This window comes from Trichosurus vulpecula, chromosome 4 (genome assembly GCF_011100635.1).
Source record: "Trichosurus vulpecula isolate mTriVul1 chromosome 4, mTriVul1.pri, whole genome shotgun sequence".
Taxonomy (NCBI): domain Eukaryota; kingdom Metazoa; phylum Chordata; class Mammalia; order Diprotodontia; family Phalangeridae; genus Trichosurus; species Trichosurus vulpecula.
In genome coordinates, this window is record NC_050576.1 from 397,463,599 (window position 1) to 397,484,651 (window position 21,053).

The following is a 21,053-nucleotide window of genomic DNA, read 5'->3' on the forward strand; positions in this document are numbered from 1 at the left end:
TTCTACAATGATTTTATTATAAATAGATTCTCTGAGGATAAACACACGTTGTATTCAGTTCTATCTGCAAACTTGCTCTAATAACAGAAGGGGAACATGGAACCATGAGCAGAAGCAGAGTTAAACGTCAGATGATGATGATGGCAGCAGGCACCTCTTTCACCAGGTGAGCGAACCCGAGGGAAATGTCTTACACCAATCAATGCAAGGCCGGAGGAGGCTGGTATCTTGCCACTTGGTTCTGTAAACAGAGCCATTTCCTCTCCACAGTCAGAGAGAAGAGGCCACCCTCCAGCTGACACCAGCTTAAGCATCCTCAGTTGAGATCCTCCGTGAATGCAGCTGATCAGAAGGGAAAGCACTCACTGTTTGCCCGGAGCAATGTCAGAATAATCCTTCAAGACCCGGGCCAAGTGCTCATTGTGAGTCTTGAACCTCCGTTACTTCTGTGAGACAGGTTTCTTCCTTTGCTGAATGGGAGCCACTTTCTTCAGTCCAGACTCCTGCATGGAAAAAATACCCTGTCGCTTGAGATACTCTTCAATTTTCTCCTCATCCATAGAATCCACAGTCATGCTCCTCCAAAATTTTTGAAATTCTTCGTCCACAGTGAACTGACAACTCTTATCATTGAAAAAAAGGATCTTCTTCTTGTCAGGAAGTGTGACAAAGATGATCTGGTCCCCTAAGGCCTTGATGGCTTTCTGGGCATTGGGCAGCCCCTCCTCGATGTCTTCTAGGAGGATTCCTCCCAAGCCTCTCTGGTCATGCTTGTCTAGGAGCCGAAGTAAGGCCTTCTTATCTTTCAGGTTGTACTTGGGCTTGAAGATGTACTTCCCATCGACTACTTCAATTTTGGGGTTGTTGACTAGCGCCTCAGACATCAGCCATTGTTTCTGCTTCAGCCCTATGTCCAAATGCTGAGTTTCATCCAAAATTTCTTCTAAAGTCAGTGGGTGTGTGTCGCCTCTCTGGTGTCGGGTCTTCGCGTAATTTACAATCTTTGCAAGAACTCCGAATTTGAATCCCGAGCCTCCGGAAAGGGCTTTGAAGTTAAAGGATCCACTACTGTGATCTGAATTTTGTTTTGAGCCTGACGATCCTCCCTGCTCGACCTTGGCCGCCTTCTTCTTGGAAGATGAGGACGACTCAGAAAGTGCTGGACGTTTTTCTACTGACGGATTGGAGGGGGCTCGTTTCTCTAACAGCTCGCGTTCTTTTAACAAGCTTGGATCCATAATGCTGCGCGAAGGGAGAGGGGAGGGGCAGGAGACGCCTCTGCAGCCGCCCCTGCTTCACTCTGTCCTGGGCCCGCCCGGCCCTTCGCGTCCTGTCAGCGCCTGCACTGGCCCGCTGGCTCGGCCATCCGCCGCGGACTTCCGGCTCGAGCTCTCAGTTCGGACGGCAGAAGCTACGACTCTAACCCGGTCTCCGAAGCCGCTTCTTACTCCGGAGTCTGGGGAAGAGGCGCGCGGCCAGTGCGCCTGTGCCGCTGCCCGGAAGTTATTTTCTTAAGATTTTGTATCTCTTTTTCCAGTTGGTTCACTTATTTCCCACAATTTTCTTGGATTGCTTTTATTCTTTTTCCCAATTTTTCCTCAGCGTCTCTTATTTGATTTTTGAATTCCTTTTTAAGTTCTCCCGAGAACTCTTTTTGGGGCCTGTGGCCATTGCACGTTACTCTTTGGGGCAGGAGCGGTTTTTTTTAACCTCAATGTCTTCCTCTAGACGAACCCAGATCTTCTTTTACACCAGAGTATGGTGTATCTATGTGGGTCTCATTTTCCTTTGCTCGCTCATCTTTATTTTTATTTTGTTTTATATTTAGTAGCTTGTTATTATAATAATCTGATTTTAATCCTGGGTTTTGTGTGCTCGCTCCTCCTAGTCCACAGCCACAGCCCGGGATCACTTCTGGTCAACACTGCCGGCCCGGGCTCCTGAAACAACACAGGGTCCTTCACTCTTCCCCGACTCAGCAGTCTGCTGCTACTTAGCTGAAAGTTTGTGAGGCCACAGTTCCTGCTGTGAAACTTTCTGAGGCCTAGTTTTCCTCCCTATAGAGTTGCTCCAGGGCCTGCTGTTTGTTGATTCAGTGGACTCAGCCTGGAGGATTCTAGGCTTCACTCAGGCCAAACCTCAGCCCCTTGAGGTCCTGTTTTTTCCGAGGTTCTCTGAAGTTCCTTTACCTCCTTTATTTTTGCTTTCTACATTCATTTCATGGCAATTTTCTGTTTGTGGAAGAAATCTAGAGAGACTGGAAATTTCTGACCTATTCTACCATCGTCTCAGAATGCTCTTTTTCTACTTTTGAGTTTTCTATTTTTGAGTTTTTCTACTATTTTCTTTTCTAGTAATGAGTTTTTTTTTCTACTATTGAGTTTTTCTATCCTTTCTACTTTTCTACTGTTGAGTTTTTCAGAACTCCAGATTTGCATTTGACACTTTCCTCCATAACTTTTACAATTCTAAGTCCTTGGAGCACAAACATTTATAAAGACAAGTATTAACAGAACTACCCATCTTCTTACTATATATTTTCAGAAGCCCCCTACTTCATAGTACAAACATCTTAAGGGAGTTTTCATATACTCGGAAAGGACTTCAATGGCCATCTGGACACCAATTCCCTTATTTTATATGTAAGGCAAAGGGAGGACCAAAGAGATAACTGATTCACCAAGAGTCAGACCATATGAGGATCTAAACCCAGATTCTCCCACTCAAGGATCAGAGCTTTTTCCACTGTATCTCCTGGGGTTACTGCTCTAAGAGGACTCTGAACTCTTCATCATAGAGACCTTTAAATTACTTGATTTCATTTGGTCTTTTAGTGTGTTCTCTCATTGTGAGGCAGCCATTTGGTGACCTAATAAACAAATGGTCCTTCAGATAATGACCCTGACTATGACTCCATTTGGCAAATCAGGAGCAGAAAACACAAAGTTCTGCTTAACATTTAAAAAAAAAAAACTTAAAAAAACCTCAAGTTGACTTTTTTAGTTTTTGATCTTCTGGAAATTTGCTTAACAAATAATAGGGAACAGGGATAGGGAAGTGAGAAAACCAATTCACGAAGAGTTCCTCTATTCTTTGTATTTTGAATAGTCTAGGGGCTATCTCACATTGCTAAGAAAATAAAAAAGGAGCCACTTGTAAATGGGAATAAGGAGGTTAAAGAAGAGACATTAGAATCCCATGGTGAGCAGAGGATTAACAGTTTCCTGTAAAATGTGACAGGAACTAATTTTGGAAAACTGATTCTTGAAAGTACTAGATTTCTGAAAACTGTTAAGACACATGTGGATGACTTGACTTTGGTATACACAGTAAATCTTTTTTATTTAAAATATTAAAACAGACAATTTGTAAAGTCTTACAGTGTTTTGGGTAGCTTTTCTACACACACACATGTAGAACCAAGATTTTTTTTTTAAAGCAGCTAAATTTTTATATATTTTTTTACTTGTGGTTTTAAAAATTTATTTATTTTTAATTTTCAACATTCATTTCCACAAGATTTTGAGTTCCAAATTTTTACCCCATCTCTGCTCTCCCCCTCCCCCAAGTGGCATGCATTCTGATTACCCCTTCTCCCAGTCTGCCCTCACTTCTAATACCCATCCCTTCTCTCTTATCCCCTTCTCCCTAACTTTCTTGTATGGTAAGATAGATTTCTCTACCCTGTTGCCTTTATATCTTATTTCACAGTTGCATGTAAAAACAATTTTTAATATTCATTTTGAAAATTTTGAGCTCCAAATTCTCTCCCTTCTTCCCGCCTCACCCATACTCATTCAGAAGGCAAGCAATTTGATATAGGTTATACACGTGTAGTTTTGCAAAACACTTCCTTAATAGTCACCAACGTGTTTCTTTACAGAGGTTTTGGTTATGTTATTGTTGCTTAAGCCCACAAAAACCTGGCCAGATGGTGAACTGTAGGGCAGAGATAAATCAAGGGTGCATGTGCGTGTGTGTGTGTGTGTGTGTGTGTGTGTGTGTGTGTGTGTTTGTGTTTCAAGAAAACTGTAGGCAATTTAAACTGGCAGGACTTATAGCTCTTCCATTAGCATGGGAAAATACAGAATGAGAAACTTCATAGTGTTAAAATAAGTAGTTCGAAATAGCCAGGCAACATTGTAATAGTCTTTTGTGAGGGCCTTTGTGTTTAATATTTTTAATTTGGGAGCTTGTACATATGTTCAAAAGCTTGCAAATAAAAAAAAACTGAATTTTAGAGCAGAAAGGACCTTGCTCATTTGACCAATAATCTAACTCATATTTATATGGAGCTTTTCAATTCGGTTCCCTCTAATTCAAGAAATGTTTATTCTGTGCAAGGCTTTGTGCTAGGTACAGTTAATACAAAGACCAGTCAGTTTACAAAGTGGTGATAGAAGTAATAATTTTATTGCTGTTGTATACATGAGGAAACTGAAGCTCAGAAAAGTTAAATTCAATTACCCATAATCATAGGGCCCACTTGATTTGGGGAGTAGCTTGTATTCTTGACAATTCAGCATTCTCCACCATGCTACAGATGAGGAACCAGGCTGAAAGCAGTGTGTCCCTTACCATCATACAGCTCAGGTTGTGGCAGAGTTTGAAGAAAGACTCTTCTTGCTTCCTAAACTAGAATTCTTTCCATAATTCCATGGCCTCTAATTGTTAAGGTCCAGAGAGTGATCTCTGAGGTCCCTTCTAGCTCTTAACCTGTGATCCTATGATCAGTCACAACAGGATGCCTCTCTCTCAGGTTGCTCTGAATGTCTTTTATCTGAAACTCATTAAAATAATAAGAGTACCATATTTATATGATACTTTAAGTATTCAAAATGCTTCTTCTATATTATGTAATCAAATAGGAACTGCAACTCAGTAAAGAAGTTACTTATCACCATTTTACAGATAAGGAAACTGAGGCTTAGTGAAATTGAGCAGGTGTCATCCCGTATTTGGTGTCAGAGATGGGATTCATTTCCAGGTTTCTGATTTCCAAGGCCAGTGCTCTTTTCAGTACATCACACCAGCTTATCTTTCATTGTGTTATTTCTGCATAGTTAAATACTATTTCATAATAGTTTTCATGTCTGTGGTGACAATTTGAAGTATTCCTTTAAATGAAGTTAGTGGATAGATTATCACCTTAAGATTGTTGATGGTTGTAGGCATAATTGGACCCAAAGCACTTTATGTTACTAAAAAAGTGCCATGTTTTAATGGTGACTGCAAACTAAGAAATTTTTGTCCTTGTAAAAAATACTTTTATTTTTCAACACCCACTTTTATAAGATTTTGAGTTCTAAATTTTCCCCCTTCCTACTTTCCCCCCTCGCAAAGACAGCATGCAATCTGTTATAGGTTATACATGTACAATCATGTTCTAGCTCAGTAGTACTCCATCACAATCATACCATAACTTGTTTAGCCATTCTCCAATTAATAAGCATCCCCTCAATTTACAATTCTTTGCCCCACAAAAAGAACTGCTATAAATGTTTTTGTACATATAGGTCTTTTCCCCTTTTCTTTGATTTCTTTGGGGTACAGACCAAGTAGTGGTATTGCTGCATCAAAGAGTATGTATAGTATGCATATAGCCCCATTAAACAGAGTTCCAAAGTCTTCTCCAGAGTGGTTGGGACAGTTCACAACTGCACCAACAGTGTATTAGGATACATATTTTCCCCTCAAACCTTTTAGCCTTTGTCATTTCTCATAAGTGTGAGGTGATATCTCAGAGTTGGTTTAAATTGCATTTCTCTAATCAATAGTTACTTAGAGCATTTTGTCATATGACCAGATGTCTTTGAGTTCTTCTTTTGAAAATTGTCTGTTCAAGGCAGTTTTCAGAGGAAGAAATTAAAGATATCTGTAGGCATATGAAAAAAATGCTCTAAATCACTATTGATCAGAGAAATGCAAATCAAAACAACTCTTAAGTACCACATCTATCCTATCAGATAGGCTAACACGACAAAACAGGAAAATGATAAATGCTGGAGAGGATGTGGGAAAATTGGAACACTGTTACATTGTTGGTGGAGTTGTGAACAGATCCAGCCATTCTGGAGAGCAATTTGGAACTATGCCCAAAGGCTATAAGAATGTACATACCCTTTGACCCAGCAATACCACTTCTAGGGCTGTATCCTAAAGAGATCACACGAGGGAGAAAGGGACCTGTATTTACAAAAATATTTATAGCAGCTCTTTTTATGGTAGCAAAGAACTGGAAATCAAGGGAATGCCCATCAATTGGGGAATGGCTGAACAAGTTGTGGTATATGAATGTAATGGAATATTATTGTGCTATAAGAAATGGGGAAGATATGGACTTCATAATAACCTGGAAAGACATACATGATATGATGCTGAGTGAGAGGAGCAGAACCAGGAGAACACTGTACACAACCACAGACATATTGATTTTGGGATGACTAACTTTCATAGACTTGGCTCTTCTCAGCAATACAAGGTTCAAAGACATCCCCAAAGGTCTCATGATGGAAAGAGCTATCTACATCCAGATACAGAACTATGGAGTCTGAATGTGGATTGAAGGAAACTATCTGCTCTCTTTTCTATATCTTTTTTTTTTGGTTTTGTTTCTTCTTTCTCATGATTCACTCCATTGACCATGGTTCTTCTTTATGACTTGACTATTGTGTAAATATATTTAATGTGAAGGTATATGTAGAACATATACTGGATTCCATGTCTTCTTGGGAGGGGGGAGGAGGGAGGGTAGGGAGGGTAAGAAAATTTGAAACTCAAAAACCTGTGGAACTGAGTGTTGTAAATTAAAAATAAAAAAAAATCTTAAAAAATTGCCTATTCATATCTTTCAACTATTTATCAATTGTAGATTACTCTTATATTTATTACTTTGACTCAGTTCCCTATATATTTGAGAATGAGGACTTTATCAGAGAAACTTGCTATAAAATTTTTAGATATTACTTCATTGTCTATGGTATCTTTTAGCAAAATGTCATTTCTCTGATTTTTTCTTTTAATTAGGTCTATTTTTGCTTTTGCTTTGTCTGGGATCAGTATGGATACACCTTCCTTTTTTTTTTTTTTTTTTTACTTCTGCTGAAGCATAATAAATTTGTCACCAGCCCCCCTTTTTTGTACACAATATATTGTTGGATTCTGGTTTCTAATTCCTTCTGCTTCTATTTTATGGGTAAGCTAATCCCATTCCCATTCCCAGTTATGATTACTGTGTAGTCCTCTCCATCCTATTTTCTTCTGTCTATCCTTCTCTCTCTTTTCCATGATCCTCCTACATTTCCCCCATTGCCCTATTGGCAATGAAGTGAAGTTACTCTGTGAGTTGGCATGTTAGAATAATTTTATGATGGATTCTGAACTTGTGTAATTTCTCAATTATATGTATAATCTCCTCATTGGAATGCTGATGATAACTCTCCAATGTTAGTCATCGAAAACTATTCTCAGCAAGGAAGACCCACTTGAATTTTGGATTAAGAAACAACCTTTCCTTGGTATTCAGGAACAATTAGCTTAGCCTAATAGCACTCTTCCATCTCTAATTCATTTGATTGATATTAGACCATCAGATAATGAGTTATATTATTCAGAATAAGATAATCTTCACCAGCATACTGGAGGACCTATATTAGCAAAATGAGTTATTTCCCCCAAAATTCAACAAACATTTTTATAAATGCCCATTAGTATTTGTGCAAACTATTTTACTAGACACCAAAGATTAAAAAATAGAATGAGAGCCTCTATTTTATCCTTAAGAAACATAATTAGTCAACTAAAAATATATATTTAGTACCTACTGTGTGCCAGGATCTGGGCATAAGCACAAATAATGAAACAATCTCTATTTGTATGAGTTTACAATGGGGAAGAAATATAATGGAGATAAAACATGCGTAAAAATAACTATACTACAAAATAAGGTCAAAGAAAAGTGAAAATTTTGAGAGTAAGCTGACTTCCAACTAGAGACAATCAAAGAAGACTTCATGAAGATGATACTTGAGCTGAGAAGGGTAGAATTTTAACAGAGATTGGGGGTGACAGTAGATATATCATTTGGATTTTTATTCTGTCTATTCCCCAGTGAGGAGCCACTGAAATTTTTAACAAAGGGAGTGAAGTGATCAAAAGTGTATTGGGAAGATTTCTTTGGCAGTTGTGTAATGGATGGATTGAAGCAGGAGAGCTTTAGCAGACTATTGCTATAGTCAGAAGAACAAGTTTTGACTTATGGGAATGAGGAAATGGGAGCAAGAAATGTGAAAGATGATTACAATTTAAGCTTAACATGATGTGGCAACTCTAATACGACAGGATTGAGGAAGAATTAAAGATGTCTTCAGTTGTTAAATGTGACTGAGTGACCATCTAGTCTCCAGTTTTTTGTCCAGTTCAGCAAACAAATTTCTGTGTCTCCATCTGTGACAAGTTTCTTTGTAGGGACTATCATAAGGAAAAGCATGAGTTATCCTGTTTGAGTTCCACCCGGCCCCCACCACATAGTTTCTCCATCTATTTGTCTTGTCTGACTGGCTGTTTCTGGCTCTGGGTTTTGACTTATGTGCTGATGTCAGAGTAATTCAGCACTTTTCATGATCCTACCCAGGCTTTGTGAGCAGAGGTTTTTCAGTTGCTTATGATTTAATTATTTTGCAAAATATTCCCTTAATTGGCCCCTTACGTTTGCAGTTATTCTTTTTCTAGAGCTTAAAACAAAGACTTTTAGAATATTAAAAGTCAGATCTTCATCCTGAGCTGAGGCAGTTATCCCACTCTATTCTATTATTACAATGCATCAAGAACCACATAAATCTTACCTGATGAAAAATACTTCTCATATTATAATACTTGTTTCCAAGGAGCTCAGAGTAGTTCAGCCTTACCTCTTTTCCATTCACTTCACATGTAGGGGTGGGAGAGAAGCAAAAAAAAAAAAAAACAAAAATAGAGAAAATGTGTTTCATCCACAACCTCAGTTGAGCTGTGCAATTTGTGTTAGGAACTTAAAGTACAGTGGAAAGAGGATCTGGGTTCAAATACTCTCACTGATGTTTACTTTCAGTATGGATTTGGGTGAGTCATTTACATTCTCTGGATCACGGTTTCTTTGACTGTAAAATGAGAAGACTCGACTAGGGGTTCTCAGAGAGGCCCTTTTCAGTTCCGTACAATCTAGTTCTCATCCCTCTCCCCATTGTTTAAATTAGTATCTTCCTCCTCTGTTGCAAACAACAAAAACAACTCATTTCATAATTTAGATTAAAGCATTTTGTTTATTAAAGACTATTCCATGTGGGAGAGTTTTTAAGGAGTCTCTATTGTGTTGTACAGAGTATTATTGGCAATGAAGTGAAGTTACTCTGTGACAAACAGGGACAATTGTTCAACAGTAAGGGATCAGCAAAAATAGTTGAACCCCTAAGTTGTTGCTTTTGCATTGACTGAAATAGATTCAGTCATTTGACTTAGAAAATCCAAGCTTGTTAGCTTTATTATACACAATTTTGCTTTTATATTCACAATATCTTGCTTTAGTCCTTCTGTGATTTTAAGGAAGTATACATATATATGTACATTTATAGTCAGTATGTAGGCACATATATATATATATATATATATATATATATATGTGCATACGTACTCATGTGTATCTCATAGAGAAAATCTATTATCTTTAACTAAATTGTCTAGGATTTTTCTCCTGGGACAAGATATATGTAGACATGTATGTATACACATATTCATCTCTATTATATGAAATTGGAGTATATACACATATGAATACAAAGTATACATATACATATGGAAAGAGAGAGAGAGAGAGAAAGGGAGAGAGAGAGAGAGAGGGAGAGAGAGAGAGAGAGAGAGTGAGTTTTCTTTGAATAAAGGCAAAACTTGATGTGACCACAGACAAATGCAAGTAACCTCTTAACATTTCAAGTTACAGACCATTTGCGTAAATGAAGGAAGTTTTTATGATTGAAGTCCTCCTACATTTTCCCCCAACACACTTAACACACACACACACACATACATACAATGCAAACACATACACACTCACATACCAAGTATGTAAATAAACTAACAAGATTTGGTAAACTTTTAACCTACTAGAGCTTAAGCATTCAAATGAATTTTGTTCGGTTGTGACCCAGTTACAGTTTATCTTGGTGGGGTGGTTTGCCGTTTCCTTCTCCAGCTCATTTTACAGATGAGGAAACTGAGTCAAACAGGGTTTCAGTGATCCTGGGCAAGACAGCTAGCAAGTGTTTGAGGCTGGATTTGAACTCAGGTCTTCTTGACTCCAGGCTTTACACTCTATCCACTGTGTCACCTAGCTGCCCTTTCATATGAATGGTACCTTCTAAAACATTCACTTTGGGAAACCATTCATTTATTTTAATGATGCTGATTAAGATAGTTCAGGAACATCTACTTAGGAATTTCCTTTTGAGTCAGCTAAAAGCAATTCAGAAAACCACATCTCTCTGATTATTTTAATTACTACTTCATTTCTTTCTGTTTTTTTTGTGGAGAGGGGAAGACAGGGCAATTAGGGTTAAGTGACTTTCCCAAGGTCACACAGCTAGTAAGTGTGTCAAATATCTGAGGCTAGATTTGAACTCAGTTCCTCCTGACTCCAGGGCTAGTGCTCTACTCACTGTGCCACCTAGTTGCCCCTGTTACTTCGTTTCTTCCAGGAATTCTAGTTGACTTTGTGGCCAAGCTGTATTTTTCTTTGAAGCTCTGGTTGTAAGTATTTTGGAGTTATTCTTTTATTCCCTGGGTTTGTGTCTTGGGAATCCCTATCTCTATAACATGTTTTTATCTTGGAAGCTTTTTTTGCTTTGTTAGGACTTTGTATTATGGCCAGACTCTGTGCCCTTCTGAGGGCATGTTGGAAGTTTGTCTGGTCCTGATTTATATTTTTTTGAATTTTGTTTCTACTTTCTCAGGATATTGAGTTTTGGGTTCTAAAGGACCTCAGGAGTAGCTCAGGTTGGGGGGAATATATAAACTTTCAGCACATTCTAAGTAATTTAGTCTAGAGTGAATGCTGTCTAAATGCTGACCTCCTGGTCTGACATTTTCAGACTCCTGTTCCCAGTTTAGATCTGGGTGAGAAAACTAAGGTACTTTTTATTGAAGTAGCAGTAGACCCCAGCCCCAGTTTTCCAGCTTGAATGTTCTCCCTTGATCAGAACTCCTTGCCCTGGTCACTTAGCTTCAGACATTAACCCTACACTGGTTGAATCTATAAACCTACTCCAATATCAAATGCTCAGTTTTGTTCCTGCACCAAAGAGCCCCAGTCCAGTATCAGTTGGATCCATTGGCTGCTCATTACAGGCTAACCCAGGACCTAGCTATAGGTCCCTTTCTTAGTCTAGGCTGTATCCAAAACCCAGTTCTGAGGTCAGAAGGACAAAGCCCCTGGCTAGCTTCTGCTCCCACTCCCTGGGATGGAAGTATATTTCACTCCATTTTCATCTGGGATTTCTCAGCTCAGACTGGTGCTTTTTCTAAGTCTTTGTTTGAATAGTTATGGGGAGAACTGGGCTGTCCTGTTTCATCCTAATACACCGTTTGGGCTGGTGTCCACTTCTGAAACTTTAGTCGTACTCTTTTTTTGATCCTGTCCAACACACACACACACACACACACACACACACACACAAATAAATAAGTAAAAGTATTAGTTTTATCAGCTACTTCATTCCACTGGTCGACAGGCTTGGCTCTGAATGAAACATAGCCAGTTCCAAAAATTAAATCTGCTTTCAAACATCTATTACCATTTCAGGTATTTAATTGAACTTTCAAAGAGGAATTTTAAAAAGGTCGTAAGCAATGACAGCATTGTTGGGGTAAGTGGATAGCCTCCAAAAGAGACTCTTGTGAAGGGGCCCCTATGACTTTTAGTATATATATTTGAAAATATTTTTATATTTAATTTTTGCACCTCATAAACCTATTCTAATAATGTTCAAGAAATACTGGAGAAAACAATCAGGTACACACACATAAGTGTCTGTTTATGTGTGTATGTATGTATGTGTATTTCCATATGTATTATTAACAGATATGTGCAACCTATCCCCTTCTTATCTCTCCAGTCTTCTTATATACTGCTTCCCTCTCTGCACCTGCTCTTTCTCAAACACCATACTTCATCTCCTGTCTTCATGCCATTGTATTGAATGTCCCTCATGCACAGAATACTCTTGCTTCATCTCATCTTCTCCTTTTAGACTCCTTAGCTTTCTTTGTGACTCAACTCAAAAAATACCTTCTGCAGGAGATGTTCTTAGTCTATGTTGCCACATACACATACCTGTTAATACCTCCCTCTCTAAGGTTACCTTAATCTAATCTGTCTGCTGTACATACCTATTTTTGTACCTGTTTTTTCCACTATTGGTGATGACGATGATGACAATGATGATGATAACCAGCCCTTATATAGCACTTAGTACATGCCAGGCACTTTGCTAAGCACATTTGGTCCTTTTTTAATTCCTCTTTTATAAATGAGGAAATTGAGGCAAACAGGTTGCCTCAGGGCCACACAGCTACTTAGTGCCTCATTACATAGAATGTAAGCTAAAGAGCAGGGACCAGTTTTATTTTATTTTTTCTTTCGTTATCTTTAGGGCTAAGCCAGATGCTTGAGACATAATAGTAAACACTAAATAAGTGCTTGTCCTTGTTGATTAACTGAATAAAAAAAACAGGTGAAGAAATGTACTTAAACAAGTGAGGAAAAAGCACTTAACCCTTCCACTTCTAATCAGTAAGAATTGTTCATTGCAAACCAGGAAAGAAAACTGAGGGATAGATCTGTGGAGCTTACCCTTGGTCAACCCATCAAATGTGTCGTTTTCCTATTATATTTGTGTAGAAAAGTGCTGTGTGTGCTTACGCTAACCTTTAATGTTGTCCTGCAGGTTGCCTGCCTCTACTTCAGGACACAGAAGTATTGATACAGGCTCTGCCATGAAACCGAACTTGAAACAATGGAAACAACTGATGCTCTTTGGGATATTTGCTTGGGGTCTCCTTTTTTTAGTGATCTTCATCTATTTCACAGATAGTAACACTGTGGAACCAGTTCCAAGTTCCTTCTCCTATGTTGAAACTAAAAGGATCCTGCCCATCCAAGGAAAACAGAGATCAATCATGGGTGCCATGCATGACCCATCCTTTTCTGAAACTATTAATGGGAATGAGGTGCTTCTCAATGGAAACCTTTTTGACTCATTTAATCTAGGTCCCAATAGCCTTCAGAAATGGACTGAAATGAAAGATGGTTTGGAGAATGAAGAGTTTTTTCCTTCTCAGACAAGAAAAAAAACCCCACGCCTTTTCTATCAGGTAGATGACGACTATTTTTTTACTTTGGGCCAACCTGTGTCACGCAGCCACGGCCAGCAAATGGTGAGGTTTGTCCCCCTCAGTGAGGAGGACCAGCAAGGGGGCATCAGGCACAATCGAAAGAAAATTATCTCAAGGCACAGGAAGAGCCGACAGTTGCCCCACTGGGACAGACTCTATTCCACCATATCTAAGTCCTTTCTATACCGGCTTTGGAAAGGAAACGTCTCTTCAAAAATGTTAAATCCACGTCTGCAAAAAGCAATGAAAGATTATCTCACCACCAACAAACACAGGGTGAGGTTTAGGGGAAAGCGGAACTCCAAGCTGACAAGGGAACAGCTGTTGTGTGAGCTCAGGGACCGAGTGACCGTGAGGACACTGGATGGAAAGGAGGCCCCCTTTTCAGACCTTGGCTGGGAGAAGCATGTTCCCCAGGCACCCCTGAGCAAACTGTACCCTCATGGTCTGGGTAGCTGTGCGGTAGTCATGTCTGCAGGTGCAATCCTGAACTCCTCTCTGGGGGAAGAAATAGGTGAGTTCAGAAAATTTTTCACTGGTCCTTTTTTTTTGCAGCAAAAAATGGATAATTTATTGGGTATTTAAATGGGTATTAGGCTACTGTTTGAAATACTTCAGATATAAATCTTGCTGACCATAATACTGTTAATGGATATTTTTTTAAGTCTTTTTTGCTCAGTGAGACACTGAGTGCTTGATCTGCAAGCTCAGCAGAGGTTATGGGGTCATAGATCTAGGGCTGGAAGGGACCTCAGAGACAATAATAATATTATTAATATTATTGTTATTTAGCTAAATGTTATAAAATAGCATTTACATAGCATTTGAATTTAACATTTGCAAAGTAATTTGCCTATGTTATCTTATGCGGACATCACCTGTAAAATGGGTTCTATTATTATTCTCATTTTACAGATGGGGAAACTGAGTCTCAATTATTTGGGGACTTATTGACGGTTATACAGCAGCTAAGTGTCAGAGGCAGGATTTTTAACTCGACCATTTTAAGGTCAACTGTTTTAAAGATGAGCAGGCAAAGTCCCATGGCTTTTCCCCAAAGCACAGAGCTAGTAAGTATCAAAAGTGAGCTCTGAACCCAGGTTCTCCAATTTCCGTGCTCTGCCCATCGTACCAGACTGAAGAGATAAAGGTATTCTCAGAATTAAGAATGTAGCTTACATAAGAACTATGAAAAGGTACCCCCAGACCCTGAAGAAAACAAGCCTTGTTCCCTCTTCTCTTTCATTGCCCCAACTTCAGGATTCAGAGTGGAATAAGAAAAGAAATGGAAAGGAACGATTTGTTTCCTGGCCCCAAAGAGCTTTCTTCACACTGTTGACCATAGGATTAATTTTCCCTCAAAAACAATGCAATGCATTGTGGTTAGATTCCCAGACTAACCCACAAAAATTTGTTTAACCCGTGAAACATTTGAATCATAGGAGGAACAGATGAGAGGACAAGAGCACAAAGACTTCAGAGGGTAATGACCCATAAAGTACATTCATTATGGGTACAACATGGGTTAAACAGGCCTTTGTGGGCTAGCTGGGGCCAGGAGTTTAGCAGTCATTATTTAGAGCATTGTTTCCATGGGAAAATGAATTCACAGTTCCAAACAACTGACTTTGAATGATTTTTGCAACATAATTCTTTATAAATTGTACTGCATGTTATCAAACACATTCACAAACACACACACACATTCTTTCCAGATTTTTCCTTTCAGATTCCAATAGGAAAATTGGATTATGTACCTGCCATCTAACATATTTTGTTTCTTTCATTCAACAAATATTTATTAAGCATTCTCTGGATGCTAGGCACTGTGAGAAATATCAAGTTTAAATAAGACACAAATCCTGCCTTGTTAGAGCTTAGAGTCTAGTAGGGAGAAAAGATACCAACAAAGATTATAAGGATGCATAATATTGCATAATGAGGATATTAGAGGGGTAAAAAAAATAAGGTGGTAATTGAAGTGAGAACAAGAAGATGAAGAGATGGAGGAAAGCACCAAGGGAAGGATTATTACTTGATTTAGACTTTAAAGGGTGGGTGTGAAAGGAAAAGAGATCATGTTACAGGTACAAGGAATACCGTGAGCATGGATGCAGAGGTAGAAAGAGCGGAGGGTGTATCTTAAGGTAGAAGTCGGGGATGGCAAGTATGGAGAGTAATCTTGTTTGGCCAGAACATAGAATGTGTGGAGGTAACCTAATGCTGAAAAGGTGCTGTGGCCTCAGATTGTGGAAAGTTTTAGATGCCAGGTGCAAATAAATTTAAACTACTTATAGGCAATAGGGAGTTATTGAAGATTTTTGAGCAGAGGAAGACTTGGCTAGATTTAAATATAAGGAAGATTAGTTAGAAAACAGATGGATGAAAGTTGCATAGCAATTGAACCAAATGATACATCCATTTGTAGGTATCAGGGTCAAATAAAAAAAGAAGCGAGTGCCTATTTCCTATCTTTCTGATTTGACCAGAAGTTCAAGTCTGAGGAGTAAGATCCCTGTATTTTCATGCTAAAATTACCTATACATTGTTGATAGGTTTCTCCCATGTTCTGGAATATATTTCTAGCTAAAATCAGGTCAAGGTGGCTTCAAGTTTTTTTTCTTTTTTCTTTTATTTTCAGAAAATAACCAGTGGTTTGGAAGTTTGTGGGGGCAACATCAACCTCATCATTCCTTCTCTTGTTTGAGGACCAAATATAATGAAAAAATAGAGATTTTGATGTTATACTCTAAAGCCAGTGTGTTCATTACTGTCTTATTTGAAACTGCATTTTTTCCGGATTTAGTTTTGTATCTTCCATGTGAGTCTGAGTCAGGAAATCAGATCCTGTGGCATGCCATAGGGGATCTGTGAGGCCATCTAGCCGAAGATGTATTTTACAAAAGGAGAAACTAAAAAACCAGACCAGACAGGTGAAATTTTGACCCTGAGGCATTCATAGGCAACATGACAGTTGGAAAGAGAGCTGACTTCAGAGCTAGGAAAACTTAGGTTCATGTCTCACCTTTAACATATCTGGACTGTATGTCCCTAGGCAAATCCCCTAACATCTTGGTACTGTAGGGCCTAAGTGTAGGCAACTCTCTTAAGACTTCAAATTGCAAAGAAGATACTCCATATTTAGTTTACTAGATGAGTGAAATCACAGGTCCCATATTTATCCCATAAAGATAAATTATATGTTATAATAACAAAACCAAGACTCCAATTGCTACCCTTTGACTCCATTTATTTCCATTATATCACACCGCATCTCTGCAGTCTATTCTCTAATCAGAATTTAGAAAGGAGGAAATTGAGTGGGTCCTGGAGGTACAAAAACATATTGAGTTTTATCTTACTTTGGTACCCTGGCCTTAGAGCCTGTATATGGGTTTTAATCCTAGCTCCGTCAGTAATTAACAGCATAGCTTTGGGCAAGTCTGTTTAACTTTCTAGGTCTAAATCTCTGTTCTGTCTTCTGTAAAGTGGGGATAATCATACAACACTTTCAGGCTTTTTTGGAGGAACGTGCTTTATGTCTTCTAAAGTGCTGTACAAGCGGGCTATTATTACTTTTGCTGTTCATTCGTTTCAGTTATGTCTGACTCTTCATGACCCTGGCTAGGTTTCTAGGCAAAGATACTGGAATGACTCACCATTTCCTTCTCCAGCTCATTTTATAGATAAGGAAACTGAGGCAAGCAGGGTTAAGTGACTTGCCCAGGCTCACTCAGCTAGCAAGTGTCTGAGACCAGAGCTGAACGCAGGAAGATGAGTTTTCTTGACTTCAGGCCAGACACTCTCTCTATCCACTGTACCACTTAATTTCCCATGCTAAATTCCCATACATTACTACTATTCATGATTAGCCATTAGCTGAATTATAGCATTCTAGTTAAATTACCCTTTTGAAATTCTGTTATGTGTATGTATATTTTTAAACTCTGGTTTCCTCTAGTTTCCCTCAAATAAATTCTTCTAAAAATTCTCTGTAGTAGTCCCCTCCTCCACAGTGCCCATTCATATATGTATATAATATGTATGTGCATATTTATCAGCAGCTTAATTAAATTTATAGACACAGGGAGGCTTTTGTTTCTGTTAGTCAACATCTGTTCAGCAGTATTAGACGCTGGACCCTCTCTCCCTCATTCCAGACAAACACTCGTGGAATTTAACAATAGCTATAAAAGTCAGTATTTATGTAGTCCTTTCCTCCAAAGAAATCAGTCCCTTGGACTATATAGTCAAAATCAATTTTATAACCTCCCTCCAGCAAGTAGGTAGGTATAAGGGAATCAGGTTTGATGTTCTCTATTCGAAATCTCAGGCTGGAGACTGGGTCGTTGAGAAACAAAAGTTCCCCAGAGTCATGGTCATATAATGTATTGATGGCAGAACTAGTACCAGCACCTACCAGTCCAGTCTATAGAGAAGCCTCTAATATACTAAAACCACAAATCTGACCATGCAAGGAAATCTTTAAAAAAAAATAGTAAAATTGCCACTACCTCGTAAGGTAGAAACCCATTTCTAAATGAAGTTCTTCTATTGGTTGCCCTTTAGCTCCCTCTTGCGTTTTTTTTACTCTAGGGATACAATCTGAAAGTTATTTTTTTTTCCCCTTCCAGACTGAGTCATACATTGTAATTGTTTTTGAAAGGAGAAAAGTGTAGTTGTTGTAAACACGATCAACTTGAAGAATATGTTATTTTAAAAGCAAACAGAACTGTTTTGGCAACATGGAAATTCTTTCCCAGTGTCATAAGATGTTATTTTCCTCCATAACACATAAACAGTAATCATTTGTTAGCCTTAACACCTCACCTAGCAGTCCTGGAAAAAAGGAATTGTAAAAGAGTGAAGAAAGTTCTTGCTTAGTCTTCTAATGTTTTGAGCTGGAAAAAAATTAAGTTTTTAATTTTTTTTTAAATTAAGATTCAAATTGGCATGCGTGGGACCAGGTACAAGAGGGTTTTAACAGTTAGGGAATGGTTTGATGTCAGAGCATGAAGGCATATAAACCATCCTCTTCTGAAAGAATTGGGAGAAAGTAGAGGAAAACAATAGATTAGGAAAGAGGAAGCCTGGCCTTTTGTCCTGGCTCTGCCTCCAACTAGCTGGGTCATCTTGGGTAAATCCCTTACCTCTCTGAATCTCTGATCTTTTCTCTATCAATTGGAGATAGTTACACCTGCCCTACCTTCCCTTCCAGGAAGTTTTAAAGGTTAATAGATTGAGATTCCTTTGTAAAGCACGAAGTGGTTTACAAATAAAATGCTAGTCGCACAAAGGATAAATCATTAGAGGAAGTTCCACATCAGAAGGGCTCTCTACGTTGAGGAAATCACAGGTCCAGTAATAAAAAAGATGTCAGCATCAATACAGTTTTTGTTATGACTGCTGTTATGGGGTAGTGGTACCATAGCCTACAGCCCAAAAGGAGAGAAATGGTGTGGTACAAGCAGAATGAGCACTGAATTTTGAGTTAGAAGACCTGGTTTTAAATCCTGGTAACATCCCTCAACTGCTAGGGTGACCCTGAGGGAATCATTTAACGTCAACCCTAGTTTCCCTCATTTGTACAAAGAGTGGGTTGAGCTAAATGGCCTCCAAAGCCCCTTTCAGTTTGAAATCTCTGATATTAAATTGTTGCACACAATAGATAGCAGAAAAATGAAATCTGATTTTGCATGAATTATTAGCTGGTCAAGTGAGGTTTCTTTATAACTTTTATCTAAACCTGTATCGTCAGGCTCCTCCTATTCCCTCTTCTTTTCATTACTTCCATCCTCCTCATCACATGTTGAATTCCCTAAGACTTTCTCAGTGCAGGTAAGCCAAGTCAAGCATATCTTTGCCATAGTTGAAAATTTCATCACCTTCTGGCCAAATCTCATGGTAAGTCTTGCCATCCTTGCCATCCTAAAGTTCCGCATTTTATTATCAGGCCCATACTCTGAATTCTTACCCTTTATCCTTTAAAGCTCAACTCAAATGCTACTTTCTTCATAAAACCAACTCTGATCCTTCAATGACCTTCCCCTCAGACTTCATAGAACATTGTGCTTTTCACCTTTTGAATATACTCGATATTTTTCTTTTCTTTTTTCTTAATTTAATTTAAAATTTTAAAATTTTTAGTTTTATTCTGAAGAACATTTTCCTTCCTCCCACTTGCCATGCACAAAAAGAAAAGAACAAGAAAACTCTCAAAACAAACATGCATAGTCCAGCAAAACAATTTCTCACATTTGTCATGTCAAAAAATGTCTCATCAAATGAATTCACAACGTTATCTAGTATATCATCATTAACTGTGTTTCTCTTTTATCCCCATATTAGAGCATAAGTTCCATGAAGGCAGGGCCCGTGTCTTACAGAAATGTTTCTCCCAATATTTAGCACACACTAGTCACTTAACAAATATCTGTTGAATTGAAGTTACTTACATAGGATCAGAGTGTAAAGCTGGAAGGCTCAAAGAACACTTTGTACAAATCCCTCATTTTACAGATAAGGCAACTGAGACTGAGAGAGGGGTTTTTGTGAGTTCTCCACCATGGTCACACAGATGGTAAGTAGCAAATCCAGGTCCTTGTTTTGTTTCTACTCCAAATTCAGTGTTCCTTCCCACCACCTTTTGCCATCAAAGACACCAAAAGACTGAATTCCCTACTTTGACTATTTCATAGCTTTCCTTTTTAAGCATAGAATTAGAACATGAAGAAAGATAGAAAATATGGATGTAGACCTGGAGTTTAAAATGGGGTCTCAAGGAGTTACTGCTTTTTTTTTTGGAAGGGAGAAGGCAGGGCAATTGGGGTTAAGTGACTTGCCCAAGGTCACACAGCTAATAAATGTGTCAAGTGTCTGAGGCTGTATTAGGAGGGCAGAGTTTATAATCTCAAAGAGGATCATAAACATGTCTGAAACGTTCGGAACCGCCGGATATAAGAAACTCTCAAAGTAGAAGGCAGAAGAATCAAAACATTTATTTAGGCTCCACAGTAACCAACCCATGAACCAGCAACCCCATTTTGATATATTGATCAAAAGCTTCCAGGCCCAATAAGTACGCCTTGAAAGAGTAACCAGGAGGCTACAGAGAAGCATGATTGCGTAAAGCAAAATCATGTTTCCCCCTCTATGGTAATAAGATTACCCACTGGCCTGAAGTCTTTGTTCAGCTTTCTCCCGTAGGTCAGCTCTGCTACTGGCAGCTCCTGCTTCAGCTGTGGCTGTGTCTGTAACTGACGTAACTGTCGTAACTGCCTCTGTAACTGCCTCTGGCTCCAACTGTCGCTGTAACTGTCGCTGTAATGGCCTGAAGTCTTTGTTCAGCTTTCTCCCGTAGGTTAGCTCTGCTACTGGCAGCTCCTGCTTCAGCTATGGCTGTGGCTGTAACTGACGTAACTGTCGTAACTGCCTCTGTAACTGTCGTTGTAACTGTCGCTGGCTCCAACCGGAAAAGGAAGAGAGAGTCTTCAAGCTGTCCTCTCCCCTCTTATAGAGTTTTTTGACATCATCAAGCACCGCCTGAACGACCAGGGCCGATTGGTTCTTGACTTGGCCCCTCCCCCTAGCATAGCCGTTAACACCTCCCCTCAGCCAGCCCCATGACTCCT

At 38.9% G+C, this 21,053-nt stretch overlaps 2 protein-coding genes across 2 annotated transcripts in view; one reads left to right on the forward strand and one right to left on the reverse strand.

Moving 5' to 3' along the window:
- Positions 1 to 440: 440 nt before the first annotated feature.
- LOC118848110 (general transcription factor IIE subunit 2-like) lies at positions 441 to 1,238 on the reverse strand. Its single transcript, XM_036756864.1, has one exon. The coding sequence runs from the start codon at positions 1,236 to 1,238 to the stop codon at positions 441 to 443; it is 798 nt and encodes a 265-aa protein (XP_036612759.1).
- Positions 1,239 to 12,967: 11,729 nt separating this feature from the next.
- ST6GAL2 (ST6 beta-galactoside alpha-2,6-sialyltransferase 2) overlaps positions 12,968 to 21,053 on the forward strand; it is a 35,173-nt gene continuing 27,087 nt past the window's right edge. The window contains exon 1 of the mRNA XM_036756865.1: positions 12,968 to 13,936. Coding sequence (XP_036612760.1) covers positions 13,024 to 13,936 — 913 coding nt within the window. The 5' untranslated portion in view covers positions 12,968 to 13,023. The remainder of the gene's footprint in view (positions 13,937 to 21,053) is intronic.